Below are 23,908 nucleotides of genomic sequence, written 5' to 3' on the forward strand. Positions count from 1 at the left end.
GTTCATAGTGGGCCAAATATTTTTGACAGTGAACACTTGTTTCCGAGTTTCTGACGAGTTTGGCAGAGTAGTTCAGCGCTGTGGTCGTAATGTGCGAGCAACCATAGTCAAACGTACACATTTGTCCCTCCCTTCTTTCCCTCTCTCTGTCCCATACTGCCCCCCCCTCCCCCGTCCTCCCTAATTTTCTCTTCCTTTCATTCTCTTCAACTCTCTCCCTCTCAGACACTTTCTTCCTCTGTTCCTCCTTCTCGCTGTCATCCTCACTGTCTCTCGTACTCTCATTCTCTCTCTCTCGTTCCCTCTGGGTGTGTTTTCAGTAGCTCTCACCGCAGAGAGGAACCACAGGCGTGACGGGAACTGGTGTAAGGGGGGCCCGTGTGTGTGGCGCAACGCTGAAACAGGAAGCTCCACGGGACACAGGAAATGAGGCGATGCATTGTGGCGATGCACAATTTAAAAAGACCACTCAGGGTCAGCACTGGGATGCTGATCTGAGGCCTGATGGGTTTTTATCAGTAACCCTTATCCCAGATCTGTGTCGTAACTCTTAAAGGAGGGTGCTTTAGGTGTGTTTCGAGTTTGACTTGTGGTGGGAGCCTCATAACCACAGTTTAAATTAAGAACCTGTGAAATGCCCCTGGAGGAAGGTGTCGTTTTGACGGTGAAGCAGCCGCCCGTTAGGAACACAGGCAGAACTTTAGAAATGAGCTGTGAAACGCCCCTGAAGGAAGGTGTAGTTTTGACGGTGAAGGGGAAAGGTCACCCTAAAACCGCCGGATATTAGAAACAAAAAGGAAGAACTGAAGCCTGTCATCGTAATCTCTGCCTGACCAAGACCTCTTATCTCCAAAATGGCAACTTGCAGGAAACTCAACGTATCTCTGAATAAATTGACATACATTATGAAACTTCACACGCTGTTTGGAACGCGTGTTCTTGGCCCTAAAGTTAAGAATGTTCCAGAATACGTTGAGGGATGTCTTCTGTCGTGTGAAACTGTTTTTGATTCAATTGAATTACGTGGTTGTTATCAGACAGCAACAATATCAATCATTAGCGCTTGAAATCTTGATGTAGATCTCAATATTTTAGGCCAATAACTCGGTTATGGTTATACTAAGTTGACGTTGCTACAGACTAAGTTTTTGTTTCTTTTTTTATCTATACAAAACAAAAACATAATAGCATGAAACATCTCTAATTGAAACGGATGGGGACATTTGGGTTTGTGCAACTATTTTGATTATTTGTCATTTTTGCTGAAAAGGTAGCAAATTCCTTTCAAGAAAAACTTGATAATAACGAATGTTCATGACTCTTAAGACGGTTGTATGGATAACTAAAGACGCTTGTGTGGCTTTGTTGTTAGAAACACCACCAGAGGTCTCTTGAGATGAGTGTGGGCCACACCCAGTAATACACACTTCACACACATCAATAAAATGTATTTTACTAAGCCCCTTTTACATCGGCAGTTGTCACAAAGTGCTTGTACCAAACCCCCGGCCTGAAGTCCCTCACGCACTTGTTTTACTGTACTTGCGAGGACTTATTGGGGCCATCAATTCCTGTTCAAATACCCGGAAAGTGTCCAGTTTACACAATTCTCACCCTAATAACAGTAGACACACACACACAGAAGAGGAAGTGAGAAACGTGATAGGGGAAGGTGTGTGTTAGTGTGTGCATTCAACTGAAAACACAGGTGTCACTTGTTAGTGAAAACAGGACCTTCTGGACTCAACAGGGTGAAGTTTCCTATCGACGATGGTCAGTCAAACTGATCCCAAAACAGTATTTACCCAAAGTAGACTGACATCTCCACAATGGCTTATATATGTAATTTATTAAATAGTCAATTTAATAATCAACGAACAAGTAAAAAAAACAAATAAAAAATAATAATACGTATTGATAAATAAAATAATACGCATTTCCAAAACATTTCATTATGTATTATATTGTATGTCTGTGTGTATATCTCAGTGCATGACATGACAGTGACAATTACAAGCCCTTTTAAATAACCTTAATCATTTCCCAACACTTCAGCCTAATCCCTCTCAACTGACATTAATTATCTTTACATGTTGTGGAGGATCTGTTCAACCCATGAAAAGTCAAACACTGTGTCTCACCTATGCGCCCAATGTGGACTCCCTGGCAATATGAGGTGTGTTTCTGTCTCCATCTGGATCCATGCTCGTTTATTGATTACACAATGTGTGATCACCCAGAGAGATGATTAGGTAATGAGGTCAGAGTGGGCAGCTGAAGGATATAAACTGGTTACTAAAATGAGAACCCAAAACCGTTGTTGCATCTGTGGTATATTCAAACGGTAATGTGTTGTGAATGCTTAGGCCGATATACCATAAATCCCCTATTGCTTTATTTAACCATCTGACAACGCATAAGAAGAGTAAATTATTTTGTTGCTATTCACCCCAGCTTTCAACCAATCAGCATCCAGGACCCAAAGTCCCCAGTTCCCCCAAGGAGTCTAACCTGACGTGTGGTTAGTGAATGGCTTTTGGCCAGGGCCCACGCTGCCCTTTGTGTATCAAGCAGAGTCAAAACGAAGCAATAGGAAATTAGTTTTAGGATGTGTCTATCTACAGAGTACATGAGAAACCACTTATCTTCTGTCAGGGTGTCAGCCAACTATATCTCCCCTGCTAACGGTTAAGGACCATGACAGCTTGTATTTACGATGCCATCAGATAAGACACTCTCTTGACATGAGAACCCAATGTCTTTAGACATTGAACCCTACAGTGTTTTAGTCCAGGTAGAAGTGCAAGTAACTCTTCCCTACTTGAGCAAGGAACACTCATGTGGTACAAAAAGTCCCTCGACTTTCTTTATTACAAAGCAGGTCCTTTCTGATTCCTGTTATAGAAGGTCCTTCTCCTCGTCGTTCAATCGTTCAGTTAAGCCGAAACCCATGTGATGCGTTTCTGCAGATGTCCCGTGCACTCTTAAATGGTGCAGTACCGCCAAAGAGCCACAAGGGGCGTCTTGTGCCTCAGTCTTGAGGAACCTGGTTGATCACTTTCTTCTTCCTGACCGAGACTAGATCGTAGAATGGGTCCTTGGTGATGCTGGCTCTGTGGAATGGGATGGTGGGACGACAGGTTTGTTGTTTTGTATGGCCGTGCATATGTACAGTAGACCTATGCACTCCTTAGTGTGTGTGTGTGTGTGTGAATCTGTCAAAGTGAAGACATGCTATGCTTGAGAGCAAGGATAGGGTTGCAGGATCAGTGGGTTCGGAAGCATAGGATTTGGAATCGGAGTACATTTGATGACACAAAGAACCAATGCAGTTTTGCACTGCTCCACTACTGGTCATATCCTGGTATTCATTTGGTTTTGAAGAAGGCTTTCTAAGAGGAAGCACTCGAATAAACGAAACTACAGTGATGAAGGAAGTGACGAAAAGGCTTGGCAGAGTGTGTCCATGGCAGAGTGTGTCCATGGCTAACAGCAAATTCTGATTTAGCCAAATTCCTCACATTCTCCGCCCATATAGTGTGTGTGTGTGTGTGTATCGAGAGTGTGTGTGCATAGAGAGTGTGTGTGTGTGTATAGTGTGTGTGTGTATAGTGTGTGTGTATAGTGCGTGTGTGTATATAGTGTGTGTGTGTATAGTGTGTGTATATAGTGTGTGTGTGTGTATATAGTGTGTGTGTGTGTGTGTGTGTGTGTGTATAGTGTGTGTGTGTGTTATATACCTGATGCTCTCTATCCAGGAGTCTCTCTCGTCTGCGGTGGAGGCACACATCATGTACGACTGGTGTTTGCCCTCAACCACACGGCCGTCCGTCTCCGTCTTGCAGGCCTTGATCTTCTGACCGTGGCTCTTGGGGTTGTAGAGCTCCAGGCAGAACTGAGGGACCGGGGGGGCAGCACATTAATCAATTACCAATCAGTTACCAATCAGTTAGCGAGTCATTGACATGGGAGGGTTAGGACTAAGTAGAGTATTACAAGGACTAAGGTTAGAATGAAGTAGCATATTATCGCCGGTCCTCCCTCTCACTCCCTCTCACTCCCTCTCACTCCCTCTCACTCCCTCTCACTCCCTCTCTCTGTTCCTCTGTCTCTCTCTCAGTCACCACCCCTTCCTATGAATGTATGTTGAATGTGTCTTGTTGTCATGTAAGAATCTCGTTTATATTTCATTTTTGTCTCAAGGATTAGAATGGAGAAAAGGTTTTAGTCATACTCAGTGTCACGTCCTGGCTATGCCCCTAGCCATCTCTGCGCTGGGCTCGGGGCATAGTCAGGACAGGACAGGAGGTGGCACATCTAGCCACCTCCAATCCTTTAAGTCTCCCCAATTGGAGGCAGGTGTCGTCGTTGCCTCCAATTGGGGACCCTATTTAAGTTCCCTGTTTTGCCAAACCAGTTTGGGTCATTTTGGTTTTGCCTTCATATGGAATATGCCATGTCATTGGTGGCTGCGGTTGGTTTGCGTTTGTTTGAGTCTTTCTTTTAATTAAATCATGGATTACATCCTTTTCTTTGACTCTGCGCCTGTGTCCTACTCCTACCATGACCGGGACACTGTTAAACAATAATAAACAATGTTTTCTCTCACTTTCTATTGCAGTCATTTACATGTATGAAAGGTCATTTCTTACCGGTTTGCGTGAATAAACTGTCTGTCTTACACAGAGGTTTTCTAAAGGAATAATTCCTTTGGGCTCCTTGTCCTGGGGAGAGACAGAGTTACATTAAGAAGTGTATATAGATAGAGTAACAGCAAGAAGTGTAGAAAGATGTTAGATGGAGTAACAGGAAGAAGTTTTCGACCGGTATGGAGTTGTACGATGATGTTCAGGAAGATTAGAGGAAAGGTTATAGGAGATGGTGCTGATGCATTGGAGAGAGAGAATGACTTACAATGGTGAACTCAAAGTAGTAGAGGCAGTTGTCCGTCAGAATGAACCATCTTCTCTTCCACGTCTTCACTCTGCCTCCTGAAGAGCCAATCAGACATTATGCATTACTGAGTCAAATACTGAAACACTAAAACACAGACACTACGCATTGCTGAGTCAAATACTGAAACACTAAAACACAGACACTACGCATTACTGAGTCAATTTTTAAAGCACTAAAACACAGACACTACGCATTACTGAGTCAAATATTTAAGCACTAAAACACAGACACTACGCATTACTGAGTCAAATTTTAAAGCACTAAAACACAGGCACTACACATTACTGAGTCAATTTTTAAAGCACTACAACACAGACACTACGCATTGCTGAGTCAAATACTGAAACACTAAAACACAGGCACTACGCATTACTGAGTCAATTTTTAAAGCACTAAAACACAGGCACTACGCATTACTGAGTCAAATATTTAAGCACTAAAACACAGACACTACGCATTACTGAGTCAAATACTGAAACAATAAAACACAGGCTCTACGCATTACTGAGTCAATTTTTAAAGCACTAAAACACAGGCATTATGTACAACTTACAGACAGATTAAAGCACTGAAACAAAAACATGACGTTTGTCAGATATGACTTATTAGATTGGATAGCAAAGGTGCACACATCACTTTGAATGTTCTTCATCTTTAACCCTGGTCTCAGGCCTGAAGCCAATCTGCTGACCTCCTCACCTAGTTTGAACAGCCAGCCTTCCCTGTTGGGGTTGAAGAAGGTGTGAGTGAGGTCGTTTCCGTCATCTTCTGGGATCTTAAAGGGCTCGTTCCTGATGCTGTCGTACAGCTTCTGCGGGAGCAGAGAAGCCGGCGGACGTCTTAAGGGCAACATCCCAATTTTCACATATTTCTACAACTGGAAACCTGGCAAACAAACACCCCAACGGCCAGACAGCCCTTCTGGCCCTGGTGATATACGACATGCGGTGTGCTTCGCCATGCGCAACACTTCGGCCTGTGAACAAACGCTTGGGGTGCTGGTGGAACCGACGGGAGCCAATGTGATTGGCTGTTGAGTCTCACCGTTAGCAGCTCAACGGGCAGGTCTCCGCCATTGTTGATGCCTCTGTTCATGGAGACGAATCTTTCCAGCGGGGTCTTGTCCTTCACGTTAGGGTTGTGGAGGCTGGTGTTCAGCATGATGATGGCGAAGGACAGGATGTAGCAGGTGTCTACCGTAGAAACACACACACACACACACACACACAGAAAGGAATACACACTTACAAATGCACATAAACGCGCACACCTAGAAACCATGTGATTTGGGTTAAAACATTTTCATTACACACGCACAGCACAGATGCGGGGAGATGACTTAGAGCCTACACACACACACACACCTGTTGATTGAAAAACATCTGCGTTGCAGTCACAGTAACGTTTTGCGAAGGCTTCCATCATGCGGTCAATCTTCTGAGCCTCACCCGGCAGACGGAAACTCCACAGAAACTGCCTGAGGTAATAAAGATCCTGTTAAACAAACTGCTATTTTCCAGGTTCCTATGTTCTGCCTACATTGGGAATACAAGTCATCAACATTCAGTTTCTTTTAAAAAACATTACATAGAAAATCCATTCTGTAAAAGTGGTAATCGTACTTTAGAGTTTACAATTACCATAACCAGGCCCGGCACTAAAGGGGGCTAAGTGTTAGCGCCCTCAGTTTTAGTTTAATGTAGAGATGGATAGTCGTTAAAGAAAATGATCCCCCTTGCTGATTTCATCTGGCCCCCTCAGTCCCTTTATCCTGCAGCCAGGCCTGACCATAACTCAGCCTGAAGAGCATTCATCCTTCCTCGGTCTGAAGTGGCGTGACTGTACCTGAGTGCCTGCACGAGGTTGAGGTCTGAGAACTGATGGAGGTCAACGAAAGCTTTCAGAGTCTGGAGGTGGAGCTCCTCCCTGCAGAGACAAGGATACAGGAGAACATAACAGAGAGCTCTTCCACTCTTTGTCACCATCGATGTCACCAGTGCCGGTTCTAGCCTTTTGGGGGCTCTCCCTTAGTGTTGGGGGGCTCACCGCTTATGTCGCTTATGCCTAGAGCCGGCCCTGGATATCACTGTCAACACCACCATCACCACCACCCCATCTTCGTCGTTACCATCATCAGCATCATCGTACCTTTCTCCCAGGAAGTCTCCGATAGCAGTCTTATTTAGCCCATCCTCCTTGTAGAGGAACTCTGCGATTGGCTGCGGACTGCTCTCCAGAAGCCCGTTCTCCACCAGATAGTTCATCCCCTACAAAGTCGTATGACACATTATTGTACCCAATAACTCATCGACACATCATAGCAGATAATAGATCATTAAATCAGGTAACAACTAGTAACCAATTCACTGAAAAGATAATTATCTTATATAATATCTTAATTTCAAACAGGCGTTAAATAGAGCAAGACAAAACTAATCATCTAAAAAAAAAACAATGCATTTAATCCCTGATTTAGAAATTAATCAGTTGCTGTATTAATAAATTAATGAAACAGACAGATCTATACATTTGTAAAGCACTGTTATATTTGCGGGAGGGAGACCCAAAACTCAGTCAATCAAAATTGAAGGAAGTGCCTACACATGCAAAGATACATACAGACAAATAATTTCTAAATGATCTCATAGATTCCATCTGTTCAACCAGACTTCCTAAAACAAAGACACAGAATTAGGGCATCGTGTAAAAATATAAAACAACTGTTGCACTATTCCCTAAAAGTAAATCTCTCTTCCTCTTTCTCAACAGCACCGTGACAGATAGGAACGGAGACCCGCTGTGAGTCACTGGATCGGTGTTCAATAACCCTGACCTTAGTGAGCATACAGAGTGGGCATGGTTTTGCACCATCCCAGCATTAAGAAATGTGAGTCAATTCAGGAAGTCTCTTCATACTGTGGTTATAACCTGGGTCATATGTTAACCTCAAGCCTTCCTACCCAAATGATCTGAGGCTCTCGATGTACCTTTGCAGACGTCAGCGCAGGCTATTGCCAACATAAAGGAAACAGCAGCGCAGAGGCTCTTGCTGTAAGACGACATTCTGTAATAACGTGGCGCAATCGTAGCTACAGCGTGCCCTCTTCCAATGCGTTTCTGGAACTCTACACAAGGCATTATTCTTCCCCAAGCGACCCATAATTCTGTGTTTTGTTGAAGGGGCTCTTTTGAGGGGCCATGGAATATCCTGAAGTGTTGAACTGGCGACTGAGACAGTCAAGGAAGCATGGTTAAAATGGGCTGGTTGAGCAGTCTGTCACTGAGCTCTAGCCAGGGTGTCCCAATCAACACCCCCACTTAATCAATGAGATCTCTGTTTGGAAACCAAGATCATGAGCAACAGGGCAATTGATATATACTGTGCAACCAAGAATTACCGTATGTTAATCAAGGCCCCGCCTTTGGCTGGGACACTCCCGTAAAAGAGATTTTCAATCTCAGCGAGTCCTTCTCCTGGTTAAATAAAGATTTAATTAAAAATATTTTAAAAAAGGTGTACATTCAGTCACTCATTTCCTCATCTGCCAGGGGAATCAGAAAAGGAATTGGCAAACATATAGAAGTGTTCAATTTGCAGTGGTCTCTTAAATTTAACGCTTCTGTTCCTCACTCAAAGCCTTCCTTTTCAACTGTTTTGGAAAAGAAACCAAAAGGTGCAGTGGTCTCTTAATTTATTCCATTTGCAGGTTTAAAACCTCAGTTTTAAACCTACCCAGACGTTCTATTTTAAAGCTGATCTAGTCTATTAAAAAACAAGTTAAAGAACAACAGATGAATGTTTTTGTGGTCGACAAAGCAACCAAGGCTGAACTCGAGTTTTGAAAACCACCGCGGTTTGCATTGCTCAGAAACCCATTTGGTTATGAGACAGTTGTCTTCTTTTCAGAGAGGAAGTCCATTCTAAAGACGCTCACTCGCCTTGAACGAGACGGTACCTCATTTACGTCTGCAGTGCATCACATACACTGTGGGTCAAAACAGAGAGAGGATGCACACAAGCTTCAAGAGTCTCTCAAAGTAGACCTAACCAGCGGTTAACAGTGAACAAACCCTCCATTCGTTTCGGTCTGTGTACAGAGCTGTAAGGGCAAACTGTATATAGACCAATCACCGTGGCAACAGTTAGTCGCTAACCTGCAACATCCCTCCCCCCAGTCAGAGGGACAGGATGTGGTGTTTTTCTCTCGCCCCCCGAACCCTCCCTCCCTCTCCTCTCTCCCTTCCTTCTCTCCCTCTTTCTCCCCACTCTCTCCCTCCATGCCCCCCCCCCCACCTTCTCTCTCTCTGTCTCTTCCTCTCTCCTCCCGACGGATCGTTTTGTCGACTCACTTTTTTGGGGTCCATGTTGAATTTCTTCTTCCCGCTGGAGAACTGCTTTCCCCTCTCAGCAACTTTACTGCGCGGACGGAAAACAATCGACAAACGTGAGGAAATGATAAGAGGCCACGTAAAGGACTAATTGGGAATGGGTGATGTTTTCCAAAGGTAAAGGCTGGATAAGGAGGACACAGGCGTTTTCCTAACAGACGCGCACTCACTTCTCCTCTGTGGACTGAAAGTCGCTGATCTCTGACATGATTGCATCAATGTCCATATTCAGCTTCTGGAAAGGGATGGGAGACGAGCAGTTGAGAGCACAACAGTGTGTGTGTGTTTATATGTGTGTTTGTGTTTATGCATGTGTTTGTGCCGGTGTTTATGTTGGCGCGCGCGCGCCTCCGTGTTCACCTTGATTTCGTCTAGAAGATCCTGCCGATGCATCTTCATCCTCTCGATCTCGAGCCTCTCGTCTGCCGTAAAATCTGAAGACACTGCAACAAAGACAACTGGTTTGACTACCAGACTGAGGGGGAGTGTGAAGAGGAAGAGGAGAAGGAAGAGGAGCAACAAAAAAAAAGAGGGGTGAACGAGAAGAAAAAGGAGGGGGATGATTAAGAAGTTACGTAAACAAGTAGCAAGATGAATACGAGGTGGAAAAAGACCTAAAAGTACCAGGGACAGGACAGGCTGAGTTTTTTATAGCATATTAGTGAAAAACAACTCCCTGTCACGCCACGTTCTCACATGTGCACGATAATCTCGCCAAAACCAAAGCCTCATTACACCTTACCACTGAACCAGCTACAGCAGAGAAAGCTCACGGTCACAAAGCGGTGTTAGTGGGCTTTTTCATGGTCACACCATTCACTACCACACGCCATTCAGATAAAACACACAGGTGGGACAACCTCCGTGTCAGTTTGGTGTTACCAAAAGAAACCCCACTCCCACATGTCCATTGTTTCTACTAATACCCCTGGCAGGTCAGTTGGGGCGGAACATCGAAACTGACTTTCATAATATATCCCAAAAGTAGTAAGAAATATGCAAAACGACAAAACGTCACCCCGGTCGGTGTCATATGGCCTGCGATGTTCTGATTGGCTAAAATGAAAACATGGCCGATACTTTACTCTGTAATATCACTCCTGTAGAGTGAGACAGTCGTATTCCACCAAGGCCATCTTTGGGTGGTTTTTGTTGTCCGCTTTGCACAGAGCGTTGGTGTTGTGGTTGATTCCAAACTTTGAATGTGGTATGCAAATGGCGGCAGCCACAAGACGTGAATGTCATAGTGCATCTCCCAGGAGACACCTTGGCAATGTTTATCTCGAGCGAACACAGCGTTTCAAAACATGACTCGCAGTATTTTTGGTCCTCAATGAGGATTGCGTGGGTGTGTGTGTGTGTGTGTGTGTGTGTAGGTGTTATAGGTGGGCATGTGTTTGTGTGTGTGTGGTTTCAATGAGAAATGGGGACAAAAACAATGAACAGTGCCCCTATTTTGTAAGAGACAATCTTAGAAGTCTGAGTGTTAAGAGTTACAATTGGGGTTAGTGTTAGAACTTGAATTTAGGGTTAGTTTCTGATTAGCGTTAGGGTTAAAGCTAGGGTCTTTTTTAAGGGCAACGACTTCGCTGTACCCCTTTTAGATAGCTTAGAAAATGTGTGTGTGTGTGTGTGTGTTAGTGTGTGTTTGGGTGTGTGTGTGTGTGTTTGTGTGTGTGTGTGTTTTTGTGTGTGTGTGTGTTAGTGTGTGTGTGTGTTAGTGTGTGTGTGTGTGTGTGTGTGTGTGTCCGTGTGTGCATGTGTGATCCGGAGAGGAAAATGAACCAACAGCAGTTTTGGTTTTCCACCAACTATGCTGGTGTTGCTACGTTCTTCACACCCCTCACATTGACGTGACAGAATATTGAATATTGAGCCACAACTAACATCCAAATACATTTTGGAGTTGAACATTCACAAAATCCTTGACTATGTACATTGAAACATTTTTGCACAATAAGTTGTTTTTTCAATGCCTGGTTAAATTAAGGATTTATACAGTAACAATGCATCCTGACATACAAACAATGCCAGCCAGATATGTCTGGGCTTTTGATGACATTACAGTGACAATAAGTTACAAGGAGTTGGTATGATATCACAAACAGACTGATATGATAGCATAAACATCCTGGTATGAGAGCATAAACAGCTTGGTATGATATCACAAACAGACTGATATGATAGCATAAACAGCTTGGTATGATATCACAAACAGACTGATATGATAGCATAAACATCCTGGTATGATAACATAAACAGACTGGTATGAGAGCATAAACAGCTTGGTATGATAACACAAACAGCCTGGTATGACAACAAAAACAGACTAGTATGACAGCATAAACAGACTAGAATGACAGCACAAATAGACTGGTATGATAACACAAACAGACTGGTATGATAACAAAAACAGACTAGTATGACAGCATAAACAGACTGGTATGATAGCACAAACAGACTGGCATGATAACACAAATAGACTGGCGTGATAACACAAACAGACTGGCATGATAAAACAAATAGACTGGCATGATAACACAAACAGACTGGCATGATAACACAAACAGACTGGCATGATAACACAAACAGACTGGCATGATAACACAAACAGACCGGCATGATAACTCAAACAGACTGGCATGATAACACAAACAGACTGGCATGATAACACAAACAGACTGGCATGATAACACAGCAATAATACCAACCTTCCTCTACTGCTCTAATCTGCCAAACCCGAATGTTGTTTTAAGTTACTGATAAGCTGTTCATTCATAAATGTTTCATGTTAATATGATGTGTTCATATGATTTCCACCTTTCTTTTATTATCAATCTACACATTGTGTGTTGAAAGATGAACAATGTCTAAAAATCTTACAAAAAAGCAAAGAGTTCCCTTTAGTTAGTGGCTGGTCCCATTTTAGTGAAAGCAACAGAACTATCAATGTGAAATGTTACACAAATGTTTACACCAACAATACGTTATAAACATTTATGTCAGCTAAAAATATTGGTTTATTTCAAAGTGGTAGTGGACATATGAATGTTTCTGAATGATTAACATTTATAATTACTGAATTAGTATTTTAAATGTAAGATGCATTATGAACATATGTAAATGCTTAAACAATACTATGTTTTAAAGCGGAAGACTTATAAACATATATTTATCAATTAACAGCATAGTTGGCCGAGTTAAGGTGCCTGCACACGGGCCGTGGAGGGCGGTGAAGGTCTCAGACTTTGCTTGAGGTTTGCCGCCCATCGCCCCAGTCCAATTGAAGGTCTATGAGACCTTCACCGCCATCGCGGCCCGTGCACAGGCACCTTTAAACTGTAAGTCCACTGACCCTGCTGCCTGGCGACAACAAGTGGATTTAAAAAATGACTGCCTAGTTTCAACGTGCTTTGGTGACTCCTCGCGCTACTTCAGGCACCTGCACTTTCCATTAAGGTTGCTGGCCGGAGAATGTCTCCACCTCTAGCCAGCGTGTTGGCCGAAGCTTCCTGGTTGAGCGAGCAGTGTAAAAAGAAGCAGCTTAAGTGAGCTGCACATCTGAGGACACGCCTCCCACTTGCGCTACACCTGTTTTGGACACGTTGTGACCAGGCACCGCCGCTATCTCAAATTTGACCTCACAAAAATGGGTTTTAAAAAGTAGTGTAATAATAGAGTATCGACTACTCGCCCTTACAAAAGGGGATATCCGAAGGTCTAGACACCGTCAGCCAAAACGCTACATTGGTGTGAGAAGCGGGATTGGCCCGGATACCTCTATGCTCTATGAGGGACTTGGTATAGTGAAGCTTGAGAACACTCCCCGTTTGGTGGGCGTAGCGTAGCGACCTGCGTATCGCCACTATTCGTCCCATCAATATGGGATATTCCTATCTGGAGCAATGGGTCGTGCGCTTGGCGAGGGAGCCAAGCTTGCGGGTTTGAGACACTGTCGGCCAAAACGTTACAATACTAAGGAAAAAACATAATGTTGTCAAGACGCTAATAAGTCTTTGTGGGTCTGCTACATGAAAATAAGGTATAATTTCAGAAATTAATATGTGTAAAGCATTAAAATAAGGTGGATTTATATTCGGGATACCACCTGGTGAATATAATTAGCAGGTAAAACAGCAGGCTCCGGACCTCGTAGGATACCAAGTACAACAAACTTTGAGCGTTAAGGAAAGAGTTGAAAATCCCTTGCGGTACAATATTTGAGAGTTGATCCAGAGCATAGATTTGTCGTTGATCCGGAGCGACTTGCCCCTCCGGAGTGAGCGCATACACTTTTCGCATACACAAATGTGTTGTTACTGTTTACATTCAAACTGAAATAATTTAACAGACTCACTTATTCAGAGTGACAGTTTTACCTTAGGAAAGACACGAATGATGAATTGAATAATGTCTGTTCGGTGGCGTGGCCAGAATATTAGAGTATGGAAAGGCTGGTCATGAAAACAAAAGTTTTCTGTTCCTTGGACCGATCAGCACCAATGCACCACACCCAAAAGTGAGAAAATAACGAATAAGAAATAAGTGTGTGCATTTTTAAAACGGCTAGTAGTGATGATAAATAACAGTAAGCGATGATCAGTTATTGCACTTTTTTGAGCAACTATATGTTTTAGTCTATGAAATATTTAGTAGGCCTGTAGATTATAGTACATTTTTAAAAACCGTATAAAATAATCCCTTTGCACATTTTATCTAAACTGTTACCTGAAAAAAAAATACTGCTATGTCTTGCTTTCGATGAAAAGCTTACTTTACCGATAAAAAAATAAAATCTTCAGAAACACAAAAATTAAATGAAAAAATAAGAACTTACCCATCATGGAATCCGTCATTGGCAGTCAGTCATTGGTCAAACGTCCGAAACTGTGTGGTTCTATGTGTAGGAAACTACAGGTATTTTAACATTACCAAGTAAACCGGTGTCGTCTATTTAACCTCAACTGCTTGTAAAGTGGCACATCTCAGACAATTGCTCCGGTAGTTGCCACAGTCCTCCCTCTCCACCCATTACATTGTAGCTCAACCTAGTCTACTTCTGAAGATCCGTGTCGTCAGACCAGAAGTGGACGTTTCCGCAAGGTAGCATCAGTATCACTGTTAACTACATTGTGGTGGCGTACAAAAAAACAACCTTTCGCTGTAAACTAAAGAGTCACTTTCGGTGTACAGAAAAATACTGCTATTAAGTGGCCTATGGTATTTTGAGTCATTCGTAAATATGTAAACAATTCAAATGCGGTTACTGATAAGTAAAACAAAAATACAGCAGCCCTTGCAATGAGGTAGAACGACCTAAAAATAGGTTGAATATAATGAGAAAGCGGTCGTTCACGGAAAAGTTGCACGGAATCGCCCTCTAGTGGTTTTCATTTAACAGTACAGTTCAGTAAAAGCTGCTGCTGCTGAAGATGATTGTGATGATGACGATAATGAGCCTAGTAATATTGCAAAATGCAGTCGTTGGGTTGCATTGCACAGTAGGCTGTCTTTGTGTGCGCTCGCGCGAACGTGCGTGTGTGTGTGTATGTGTGTGCGTGCGCGAGGCAACAGAGGAAGAGTTAAAGCGAGAGAGAGCGATGGGGGAAGAGTTAGAGTGAGGAAGTGATCAATGATCTAGAGAAGAGGGAGAGATGCGTGGTGTAGCAGTTTCCTGCCGTTAAGTGGTTGTGTTATTTTCTTTCTAACGTCCACAGCCTGCTACACAAGAGGCCACCCCGCTGAGCAAAGAACAATGCAGGCTATCAAATGTGTTGTCGTGGGAGATGGGTAAGAGTACTCTATTTCTTACTGTATTATTTTTTTTAATTACATTTGATCATACAGGATTTGGTACTTTTCAATGATTGTCTACTTTTTTAGCGGGGCAGGGATGCTGTTCCTTTCTTAACTACTATTACTTCAATGTGTGTATGTCATAAAAAAATTATCATAATCACAACTCATGCACTTCAAAAACTGTAGACACAAATCTGGTCTTGGATCTGAACGTTTGTTGATTGTGCTACACTGATGAACGCCAAAAAAAACTGTTTTGAAATCGGTTTTAACGATAATCGAACTCAGCACCGTGGCCTTCTACTCATATTTTAATTAATGGTTGATTAACAGAAAACTGATCTAGGTCCATTGAAACTGAAACTTAAAGGCAACTTCAGCATACTCTGTTGGCTGGACAGAGTAGGCTAAAATGTAACACGGTACAGTTTTGCCGGTTGCAAATGTAGTTAGAAGAAACCAACAGTTTACTGCAGAGACATAGCAGCGAAGTACAGGCTAGGACATGCACTCAAACGCTGTCATGCGAGGGTTAGCCCAAATGGCCGCCTATTCCCCGTGTAGTGTCCTATTACCCATGAGGCCCGGCCTAAAGTAGTGCATGATGTATTAGTGATTAGGGTGCCATAGGGAAAGCACATTGCGTTGTTCAGACTAGCTGAAACCAGGTACATGTAAGCATCATGCCTGGCTTATGATAGGATAGTAGGGAGTTATTGTTTAATCTATTGGTGACGTGATAATAGAATAGAGTTATTGTTTAATCTATTGGTGAAGTGATAATAGAATAGAGTTATTGTTTAATCCAGCTCTTTTAGGTATGTGATAATAGAATAGAGTTGTTGGTTGATATCTCTCTATTAGTGATGTAATAATTTTGTTGATTGTGTTATCTGTCTCTATTAGTGATGTGATAATAGAATACAGATATTGGTTGATCTATCTCAATTAGTGATGTAATAATATATTATTATTGGTAAGTATATCTTTATTACTGCTGTCATAATGGATGTTAACTTCACACTGACATTTTTTTGTTCAGGATTGTGTTGCCAGCCAAAAAGTATCAGATGACTTCGGAAGTGTTTGTTTGAATTGGTCAGTTGTTTGTTAACTTGGGCAATTGTTTGTTTGATAGGTCAGTTGCAAAATATGCACGTTTTTCAGCAAGGCCTAGGTATTCACCTTGGACTTTGTCGTCTGTGAATTCCTAAAACCGCTATGTGTGTTAAAACATTAGACCCAAGGGCGTGTCATGTTGGGCCCGGTTTTTCGTCTCGCTGAGAGCAGAAGTGCTGAGGTAAAGGTCCCATTGTCAGGAGGGGAACCTGGCCTTGCAGAGAAGGAACTAATGCTGTTGTGTCATAACAGATGAGATCTAGTTATCTATGTCCTAAATCGTAATCCCCGACCAGGGCCAAAGTGGAGTCATTGTAGGCAATAGACCAAAGCGTTTAAATAGACTACAGGTTGAGAGTAAACAGTGAAACAGCAGAGGCGACGTTCTTCCTCAATGCGAGTGATGAGACGGGGAGAAAGACCAACCGATGAGACGTTAGGGACGACAAAGAGAGAGAGAGTGTGTGAAAAGAGAAATGGGAAGAGAGAGACGGGCAGATGTCCCCATTACCAGTTACCCATTACCAGATGTCCCCATTACCAGGTACCCATTACCAGGTGTCCCCATTACCAAGTACCCATTACCAGATGTCCCCATTACCAGGTGTCCCCATTACCAGGTACCCATTACCAGATGTCCCCATTACCAGGTGTCCCCATTACCAGGTACCCATTACCAGATGTCACCATTACCAGGTACCCATTACCAGATGTCCCCATTACCAGGTACCCATTACCAGGTGTCCCCATTACCAGGTACCCATTACCAGATGTCACCATTACCAGGTACCCATTACCAGATGTCCCCATTACCAGGTACCCATTACCAGGTGTCCCCATTACCAGGTACCCATTACCAGATGTCACCATTACCAGGTACCCATTACCAGATGTCCCCATTACCAGGTACCCATTACCAGGTGTCCCCATTACCAGGTGTGTGGTTGGATTGACAGACCAATAGAAAGGAAGTGAGAAAAACACCACACCAAAACAGATCAGAGGGGGCTTTCTTTTGTGATCAGCCATTTTGACTGTTTCCTCTTTTTTGATTCACTGTTTGATCAGGGCCTGTATTTATAGGGTCTCTGTGCAGGTGTGCAGATCTAGATAGGCTTTATGAATACTGTGGTGTTCAAAAAGCATCTAAAAGGAGGAAATCGGTCCGAAAACACTGCATTCCTCATTTCCTACCATGTTGTCCTGATTGTCAGCATCTCTATGCACCTTTTTCATTCAGTTTCTATCTGACAAATAATTACATTAGAATTGGTCTCGGCGTCTCTCTTGTAACGAGTGTCTTTGGTAGAGTGCAGCAGGAAGAAGGTTATGGTGAAACGAAAGACTCATCTTTCCGTAAACCAGAAGCCCTGACAGCAACACTGGCTTCCTGTTCACCACCCAGGTTCAGCAGTGTAATGTGGTCGACATGGTTACTCACTGTGTTGTCAGTTCACTGTGGTGAAAGTCAAGGGAGAAGAGCTTGTCTTTAGCCTTATTTAAAAGCAAGTTAAAGCCAGTATATATGTTTTCTCTGAGGAGAAGATCGCATAGATCCACAAGAACGTATTTGCAGGAGTAGATGAGCTGGTTGTCCTCCATCTTCTGGAACAAAGATGTCAGCCGACGATTAAAATGACAGACGGGGTATCACTATAAAAGCACTGTGTTACTCAACGCCTTGAGCTAGGGATTGCCCATGTTGGGAAACTCAGGTGAGACATGCTCATGCAGTTCTGGGGCGAGGAACGTGATTTTGGTTGATAACATTAAAGTATGCGTGCTAACAACTTGTGGCGGATTAGTCCTTATTTTGTTCGGGGTGGACACGTATGACGGATTTATTTCTCTTCAGGTCTTTTGTCTTTTAATTTCTATCGGCTCAAGTAATTTTCCAATATGTGTTTCAGAGCTGTTGGGAAAACATGTCTTCTCATCAGTTACACAACCAACGCTTTCCCTGGAGAATACATCCCTACTGTGTGAGTACACACTAACACACTAACCTTAAACCTAAGCCATTACTAAACCCAACAAACATGATGCTTACCTTAACCTTAAACCTAACCCATAACTAAACCCAACAAACATGATGCTTACCCTGACCTTAAACCTAACCCCAGTAACCTAAAATGTATGCTGAAACTTAACCTAGCCCTAATGCCTAAACCTAACCCTAAACCTAACCATTAATGCCTTACCCTAACCTTAAACCCAGTTCTAACTTTTACCCTAATTTGTAAACAAAGATTTTTTTGTAAATGGGTACTGGAAAGACATCCTCGATATAATATTTCTTCTGATTTAACCACATTCTGGGGATGTTTTTGTCCAATTTAAATATTCAGAAACACACACACACACACACACACTGTATGCACAGAGACAGTCAGTTGAGCTTTAAACTGTTGTACCTTTCCAGTCACTCCTTCATTATTTAAAAAAGGATTACAATTTGTTGCTACAAAGGATGCATTTGTCTGAGCGTCTGTGTGTGTGTGTCCCCTCAGCTTTGACAACTACTCTGCCAATGTGATGGTGGACAGTAAGCCTGTTAACCTGGGGCTGTGGGATACAGCAGGACAGGAAGACTATGACAGACTCAGGCCTCTGTCGTACCCTCAGACGGTAAAACACACACATCCATTTTTCTGTCCTACCCTCGGACGATAAAACACACGCACATCCAATTTTCTGTCCTTTTGGCGAACAGAAAACTAAACATCCATGATGTCTATTTCCTTAATCAATTCCTAATCATAACCTAGCCCTAATTGCCTAACCGTGAAGCCTAAACTTAACCTAGCCCTAATACCCAACCCTATACCCTCACCAGCAATGCATAAAAGTAAGCCCAAGTCTAACGTGTTCTCCAAAAATTCTCCTTAAACCGTCAATAGCATTTTCTCTAGTGGGAACCAGACAAAATAATTTGTGGGGACCAATTTGTCAGGTTTCACCATCTTCTGGTCCCCACATTTGATGTTAGACCGGGATCGCACACACTTAATCTAAGTGAATATTCATTTATAATCTGTACAGATGTTGTTGTTGCTGTTCTAAAGGCGACGTTCTGTCTCTATCCTCCAGGACGTGTTCCTCATCTGTTTCTCACTGGTGAGCCCGGCCTCGTATGAGAACGTCAGAGCTAAGGTAAGTCTGCTCTCTACATGTATGCCAAACCCCAGAGCTCATCAACTGTCATGGAAATGAAAAGACTGAAGTTCTAATTACAGTTTTTCTCATTTGCTAAAACACAATTTCTGAATACATTAAACACAAAACCTCATCGTCAAGCACTATTTACAAAACCTCTGACTCCTCTCGCAAAATGAAACTTTCGCTTCAAAACAGTTTTATCTGTGTTCAAAATCAAACACTGCTCTCAAAAACAAAGTGATCAAAATGATATACACTATCAAGCAGTCAGTAAACAATACACCAAAAAATAGAAAACACACTGTCCAAAACATATAGTTCCCAGGTAGAAGTAAATTTTTAATCACAAAACAAATTTCATATTTTTCCGTCATTCTCTTTTGATGAATGAAAACATGTTCTATCAGAGTTGCTAAAAATTGATCGAAAATTTCTACTCTGCTTTCCTCTTTGCAATTTTTTTTTGTTCTTCCTCCTCCTTGTACCCCTATTTTTACAGAACTGAACCCTGCATCTCACAAACCTGTCCTTTGTCTCTGAGATACTGTAATTCTTGTTCTTTGTTGATATGAACATGCAACCAGTCAAAATCTCTTGAGCAGTCAGGACTGTTAAAAGCACAATAAAAGCACACTGGAAAGCACAATGCTCAGGGCCATACAACTTGTTCATTGTACAGTATACAGCCTACAATGCACTGTACTACAGTATACAATACAAAAAGAGACAAAAATCAAAGGAGTAAACGTGATCCACGGACAAGAACATGGTCTATGACTGTTGCTCGATTTTCATCAGATATTTTCACTCTTTGTCCTCCTCTTCCTCTTTCTTGCCCTCTTCCTCCTCGTCGCCCACCTCGCATACGCACTCGTCCTCGTCCTCTCACATTGTTTCTTCTATCAATTCTCAGACTTTCTCCTTCCCACCTACAACAACCTGTTTGCTCTCTGAACTGGCTTATATTGGTTGTGTCACATCATTTGAAACAGGTTGAATCCATTTTGAGTGGTTGTGTTCATTCAATGACATGTGTCCTCTATTTGTATTTGATCATTGCCACTTGTGTTTACCAGTGTGGATGACATGTGCATTAGAGTGCAGAATGTGTTCAGAGTTTTGCAGAAAAGTCTGAGGTCTGCAAATTGTGTTTTACCATGTGAAATGGTTCAAGCTTTTGACAACAGACTGCGCAATTAGCTAAATGACTTTAGGCAACTGAGAACTTTGTTCAGCCAGTGGGTTATACTGTTTTAGCAATTGAGAAAAACTGTAATTGAAATCATGGAAATGACATGATGACAGTCAATGTGAGGAGTGCCAGTCCAACCATTGGACACTAGATGGCGGTGTCTCCCCTTGCAGTCTGCCACTGGTGGTCATAAAAGACTGACAGCATTACACCCTGGTCTCCAACACACTCTTTTGTTAGTATAATAAAACATTAAAATAAATCCTACAGAAACCACCTCTTTGCTGATCAACTGGGTTGGTAAAGCATCAGACTCTGAGCAAAAAAATCGACCTCAATGTTTTACGGGGACTTTCAGAAAAGGGAGACATTGCAGTGACTTGACATGAACACAAACACAGACTTTCTATTGATACGAGTCTATACTGCATCGCCTCTCTTCTGGAGGCCTTTTGGTAACACCCCAGGAAGGGCTTCTGAGAACATGTGAAATAATAATAAAATATACAACTATCAGCACAGGACAATGTACTCGTCTTGTGTAATGCCTGGGCTTGTTCATCTGTACACCAGAAGTCGTCACAATTTCATTCACCCATGGCCAATAAGGAACATGTAGAATCAAACATATTTGGCTGTCCCTCAACTTCTAAAAAATAAACCGTTTTAGGATTTGGGTTAAGATTATAATTTATATTGGTCTGGGTTAGGCTTGAGGGACGGCATTAATATCTAGGGCTACAGCATACACACACACACACACACACACACACACAGAGACACTGCCTTTTAACCTAGAGAAATGTATACACCATACAGTGCATGTATCAAAGTGATAACGTCTGAGGGCTTTGTGTTCGTGCAACAAGATAATGTCTGCATCCCAGAAGCCACCATGTTCTCTATACAATGCACTTATATTGGCCCCTGACCAGGCTAGTTAGCGACTTAAATGTTCTCTCCCCCCCCAGTGGTACCCGGAGGTACGTCACCACTGCCCCTCCACCCCCATCATCCTAGTGGGCACCAAGCTGGATCTTAGGGACGAGAAGGAGACCATCGAGAAGCTCAAGGAGAAGAAACTGGCCCCCATCACCTACCCACAAGGCCTAGCGCTGGCCAAGGAGATAGGTAGATCACCGCGGAATAATCATCATCTGTTACTTTTTCATGAGATGTATTCTGTAAATCATTTCGGGCATTTTACGACAAGTGCTAATATCTAAAGGGCTTCATAAGATGCAGCACATTTGATGGGGGGATATTTAGTTTTTTCCAAGTTTTATATGACAGAAGTAGCATTCAGATGTCGTCTCCTGCGATGATCTCCTCTCCATCAGTCTGTCTGTGTTTGTTTTTGTGCCTATTTACACAATTATTGTATGTCTCATCTAGAAACTTCCTTTCTCGCATCTAACTCATTTGGCTGCGTTTCTTTCGTCTCAACCCTAACTCCCTGCCTGCTTCTCCTTCTCTCTTCCCTCTCCCCATCACTCCCTCCCTCCCCAGACTCAGTGAAGTACCTGGAGTGCTCCGCCCTGACCCAGCGCGGCCTGAAGACGGTGTTTGACGAGGCCATCAGGGCTGTACTCTGCCCCCAGCCCACCAAGGTTAAGAAGAAGGGATGCCTTCTGCTCTAACTGGTCTGAGATGAGTGGGGAGGTCTGTGTTAAACAGGGAACTATAGATGGCTATCTATGTTCTATCTTTCTTACAATATTTTCTTGTTTTTCTAGATGCAGCTATAGATCAAAATGCTACCTTAAAGATGCAGCCTGCGATCTTGGCCTCTAGTTCTCAAAGTGGCACTGTCAAGCCAAAATGGTGTGTCTTTTTATGTGCTGAGTTGTGCCACATCATAAAAACGACTTGCTTTATAATGTGGAATTTCATGGCTGACTGAGATATGATAGTGATTCCGCTTTGAGATTATGCACATATTAACAACATATTACACATCCGGCACATTGGAGTTTTAACAAAAGATTTCCTTACTTGCCAAAGGTCCAGACTGCATCTTTAAATATTTTTTTTATTTTTACTCTGTGTAAATTAATTTTAAAAGGCGATAATGTCAAATACTATAAAGTCAGTAATGTGAAATATATCAATATTTCAATATAAAATAATAGTTTCAGTGGGGTTTTTTGTGCTGGAATGTAGTGAATGATATTGGTGTTTTTGTTAAAGGAAATAATGTGTAATTTTTCGATACCTTTTTACCAATTGTCCTTGCTCTCCTCAGACAATAGTAGACAAAATAGTAAATGCGTGCCAAATGGCATCATGTTCCCTATGTAGTGCATTACTTTTGATCTGTGCCCCATGGAAACACTAGTACACTAAATAGGAAATGATGTGCCGTTTAGGAAACACAAAGGTTTTTGGTTAACATTAACACTCAATAATCAAAAACACTGTCATCCTCATCATTATAATTATAATTATTATGGGTTTTGGTTTGATGATGCCCTCTGTTCAATGTATGTTGACTTACATCCAACAGTTACAGTATATATAAACTGTAACTGTAACTTAAAAAAGGGAGAGGGAAAGAGAGAGGGAGAGAGGGCCCTCTGATTGTGGTAGAAAAAAAAAGATTGACAAAAGGACTGTGGCCCTCTGATTCTGTAGAATATTCTTTTAGCCTTAATGTTCCTTCAGATTCACAGTCTGACCGCTGAACATTCAACAGTGTCGCTTTCATCCAGATAATGTGACAGCTACCTTAATGGTTTCCATTGTCTCCTAATTAGGGCAATGTCTTTCATCTGTGTAAACTGCTTCACAGGGCTTCCACAGCCCCGGCCTGGAATACTTACACAACACAGTTCAGTTTTTAAAAGGTTTCAGAATTTTTCCCAACATAGAACCAATGTCATCTTATGGTAATTGATTTGGGTTTCAGTGTTTTAACAAAATGTCAATGCACAATTGGTAATTCAGTATGTGAGGAAAATGGTCAGGGTTCTGAATACTTTGGCTGGGCACTGCATACTTTATGGTGTGATATATAATGTATTTAATTGTATACATTTGTTAGTATGAGTGCAGTCCCACTTTTACTGGCACACTGACTCTCAGAAGTAGAACCCCTCCCCATGGAATTACCAAAGATTATCATGTGACAACATTAAATAAAAATGTAATTTAATAAAAAGTCTCGATACATGCTGTTAGAGACTTATATCAATAGACTCATGGCAGTAATTGCTGCCTATTTTTTTTCTTTTTGTAATGACAATTAAAAACAATCTGCAGATTTTATTCTGTGTATGTTGAACTCATCGTTCA

The 23,908-nt window shown here is 42.3% G+C and overlaps 2 protein-coding genes across 4 annotated transcripts; one reads left to right on the top strand and one right to left on the bottom strand.

The window, feature by feature from the left end:
* Positions 1-71: 71 nt before the first annotated feature.
* On the bottom strand, positions 72-14,586 carry cyth4b (cytohesin 4b). Of its 2 annotated transcripts, none has more exons than XM_010905471.5 (13): positions 14,183-14,586; positions 9,706-9,788; positions 9,516-9,580; positions 9,307-9,373; positions 7,105-7,223; positions 6,802-6,882; positions 6,321-6,433; positions 6,001-6,149; positions 5,656-5,767; positions 4,915-4,991; positions 4,653-4,724; positions 3,741-3,895; positions 72-3,113 (listed from the first exon to the last, which is right to left on the bottom strand). In XM_010905471.5, exons 1-13 carry the CDS (start codon positions 14,199-14,201, stop codon positions 3,032-3,034), a joined length of 1,194 nt encoding a protein of 397 aa, XP_010903773.1. In that variant the 5' UTR covers positions 14,202-14,586; the 3' UTR covers positions 72-3,031. The 2 variants fall into 2 exon arrangements, with proteins under 2 accessions (XP_010903773.1, XP_010903774.1); XM_010905472.5 differs by having other exon boundaries at positions 9,706-9,820; positions 14,183-14,585.
* Positions 14,587-14,948: 362 nt separating this feature from the next.
* LOC105031187 (Rac family small GTPase 2) lies at positions 14,949-23,031 on the top strand. 2 transcript variants are annotated; one of them, XM_029121851.2, is made up of 6 exons: positions 14,949-15,135; positions 18,174-18,245; positions 18,774-18,891; positions 19,354-19,416; positions 21,586-21,755; positions 22,130-23,031. In XM_029121851.2, exons 1-6 carry the CDS (start codon positions 15,101-15,103, stop codon positions 22,182-22,184), a joined length of 513 nt encoding a protein of 170 aa, XP_028977684.1. In that variant the 5' UTR covers positions 14,949-15,100; the 3' UTR covers positions 22,185-23,031.
* The last annotated feature ends 877 nt before the right edge of the window (positions 23,032-23,908 follow it).

The sequence above is a fragment of the Esox lucius genome, chromosome 9 (assembly GCF_011004845.1).
Source record: "Esox lucius isolate fEsoLuc1 chromosome 9, fEsoLuc1.pri, whole genome shotgun sequence".
Lineage (NCBI taxonomy): Eukaryota > Metazoa > Chordata > Actinopteri > Esociformes > Esocidae > Esox > Esox lucius.

What these genes read in the sequence shown, in the direction of transcription:
- cyth4b (XM_010905471.5), bottom strand. An exon ending in ATCTTCTAGACGAAATCAAG is followed by an intron (nt 9,581 to 9,705) that starts GTGAACACGGAG and finishes ATCCCTTTCCAG; the next exon opens with AAGCTGAATATGGACATTGA. An exon ending in AACCTCGTGCAGGCACTCAG is followed by an intron (nt 6,434 to 6,801) that starts GTACAGTCACGC and finishes TTATTACCTCAG; the next exon opens with GCAGTTTCTGTGGAGTTTCC.
- LOC105031187 (XM_029121851.2), top strand. Translation starts at nt 15,101, where the DNA reads ATGCAGGCTATCAAATGTGTTGTCGTGGGAGATGG. An exon ending in CTCTGTCGTACCCTCAGACG is followed by an intron (nt 18,892 to 19,353) that starts GTAAAACACACA and finishes TCTATCCTCCAG; the next exon opens with GACGTGTTCCTCATCTGTTT. An exon ending in ATGAGAACGTCAGAGCTAAG is followed by an intron (nt 19,417 to 21,585) that starts GTAAGTCTGCTC and finishes CTCCCCCCCCAG; the next exon opens with TGGTACCCGGAGGTACGTCA.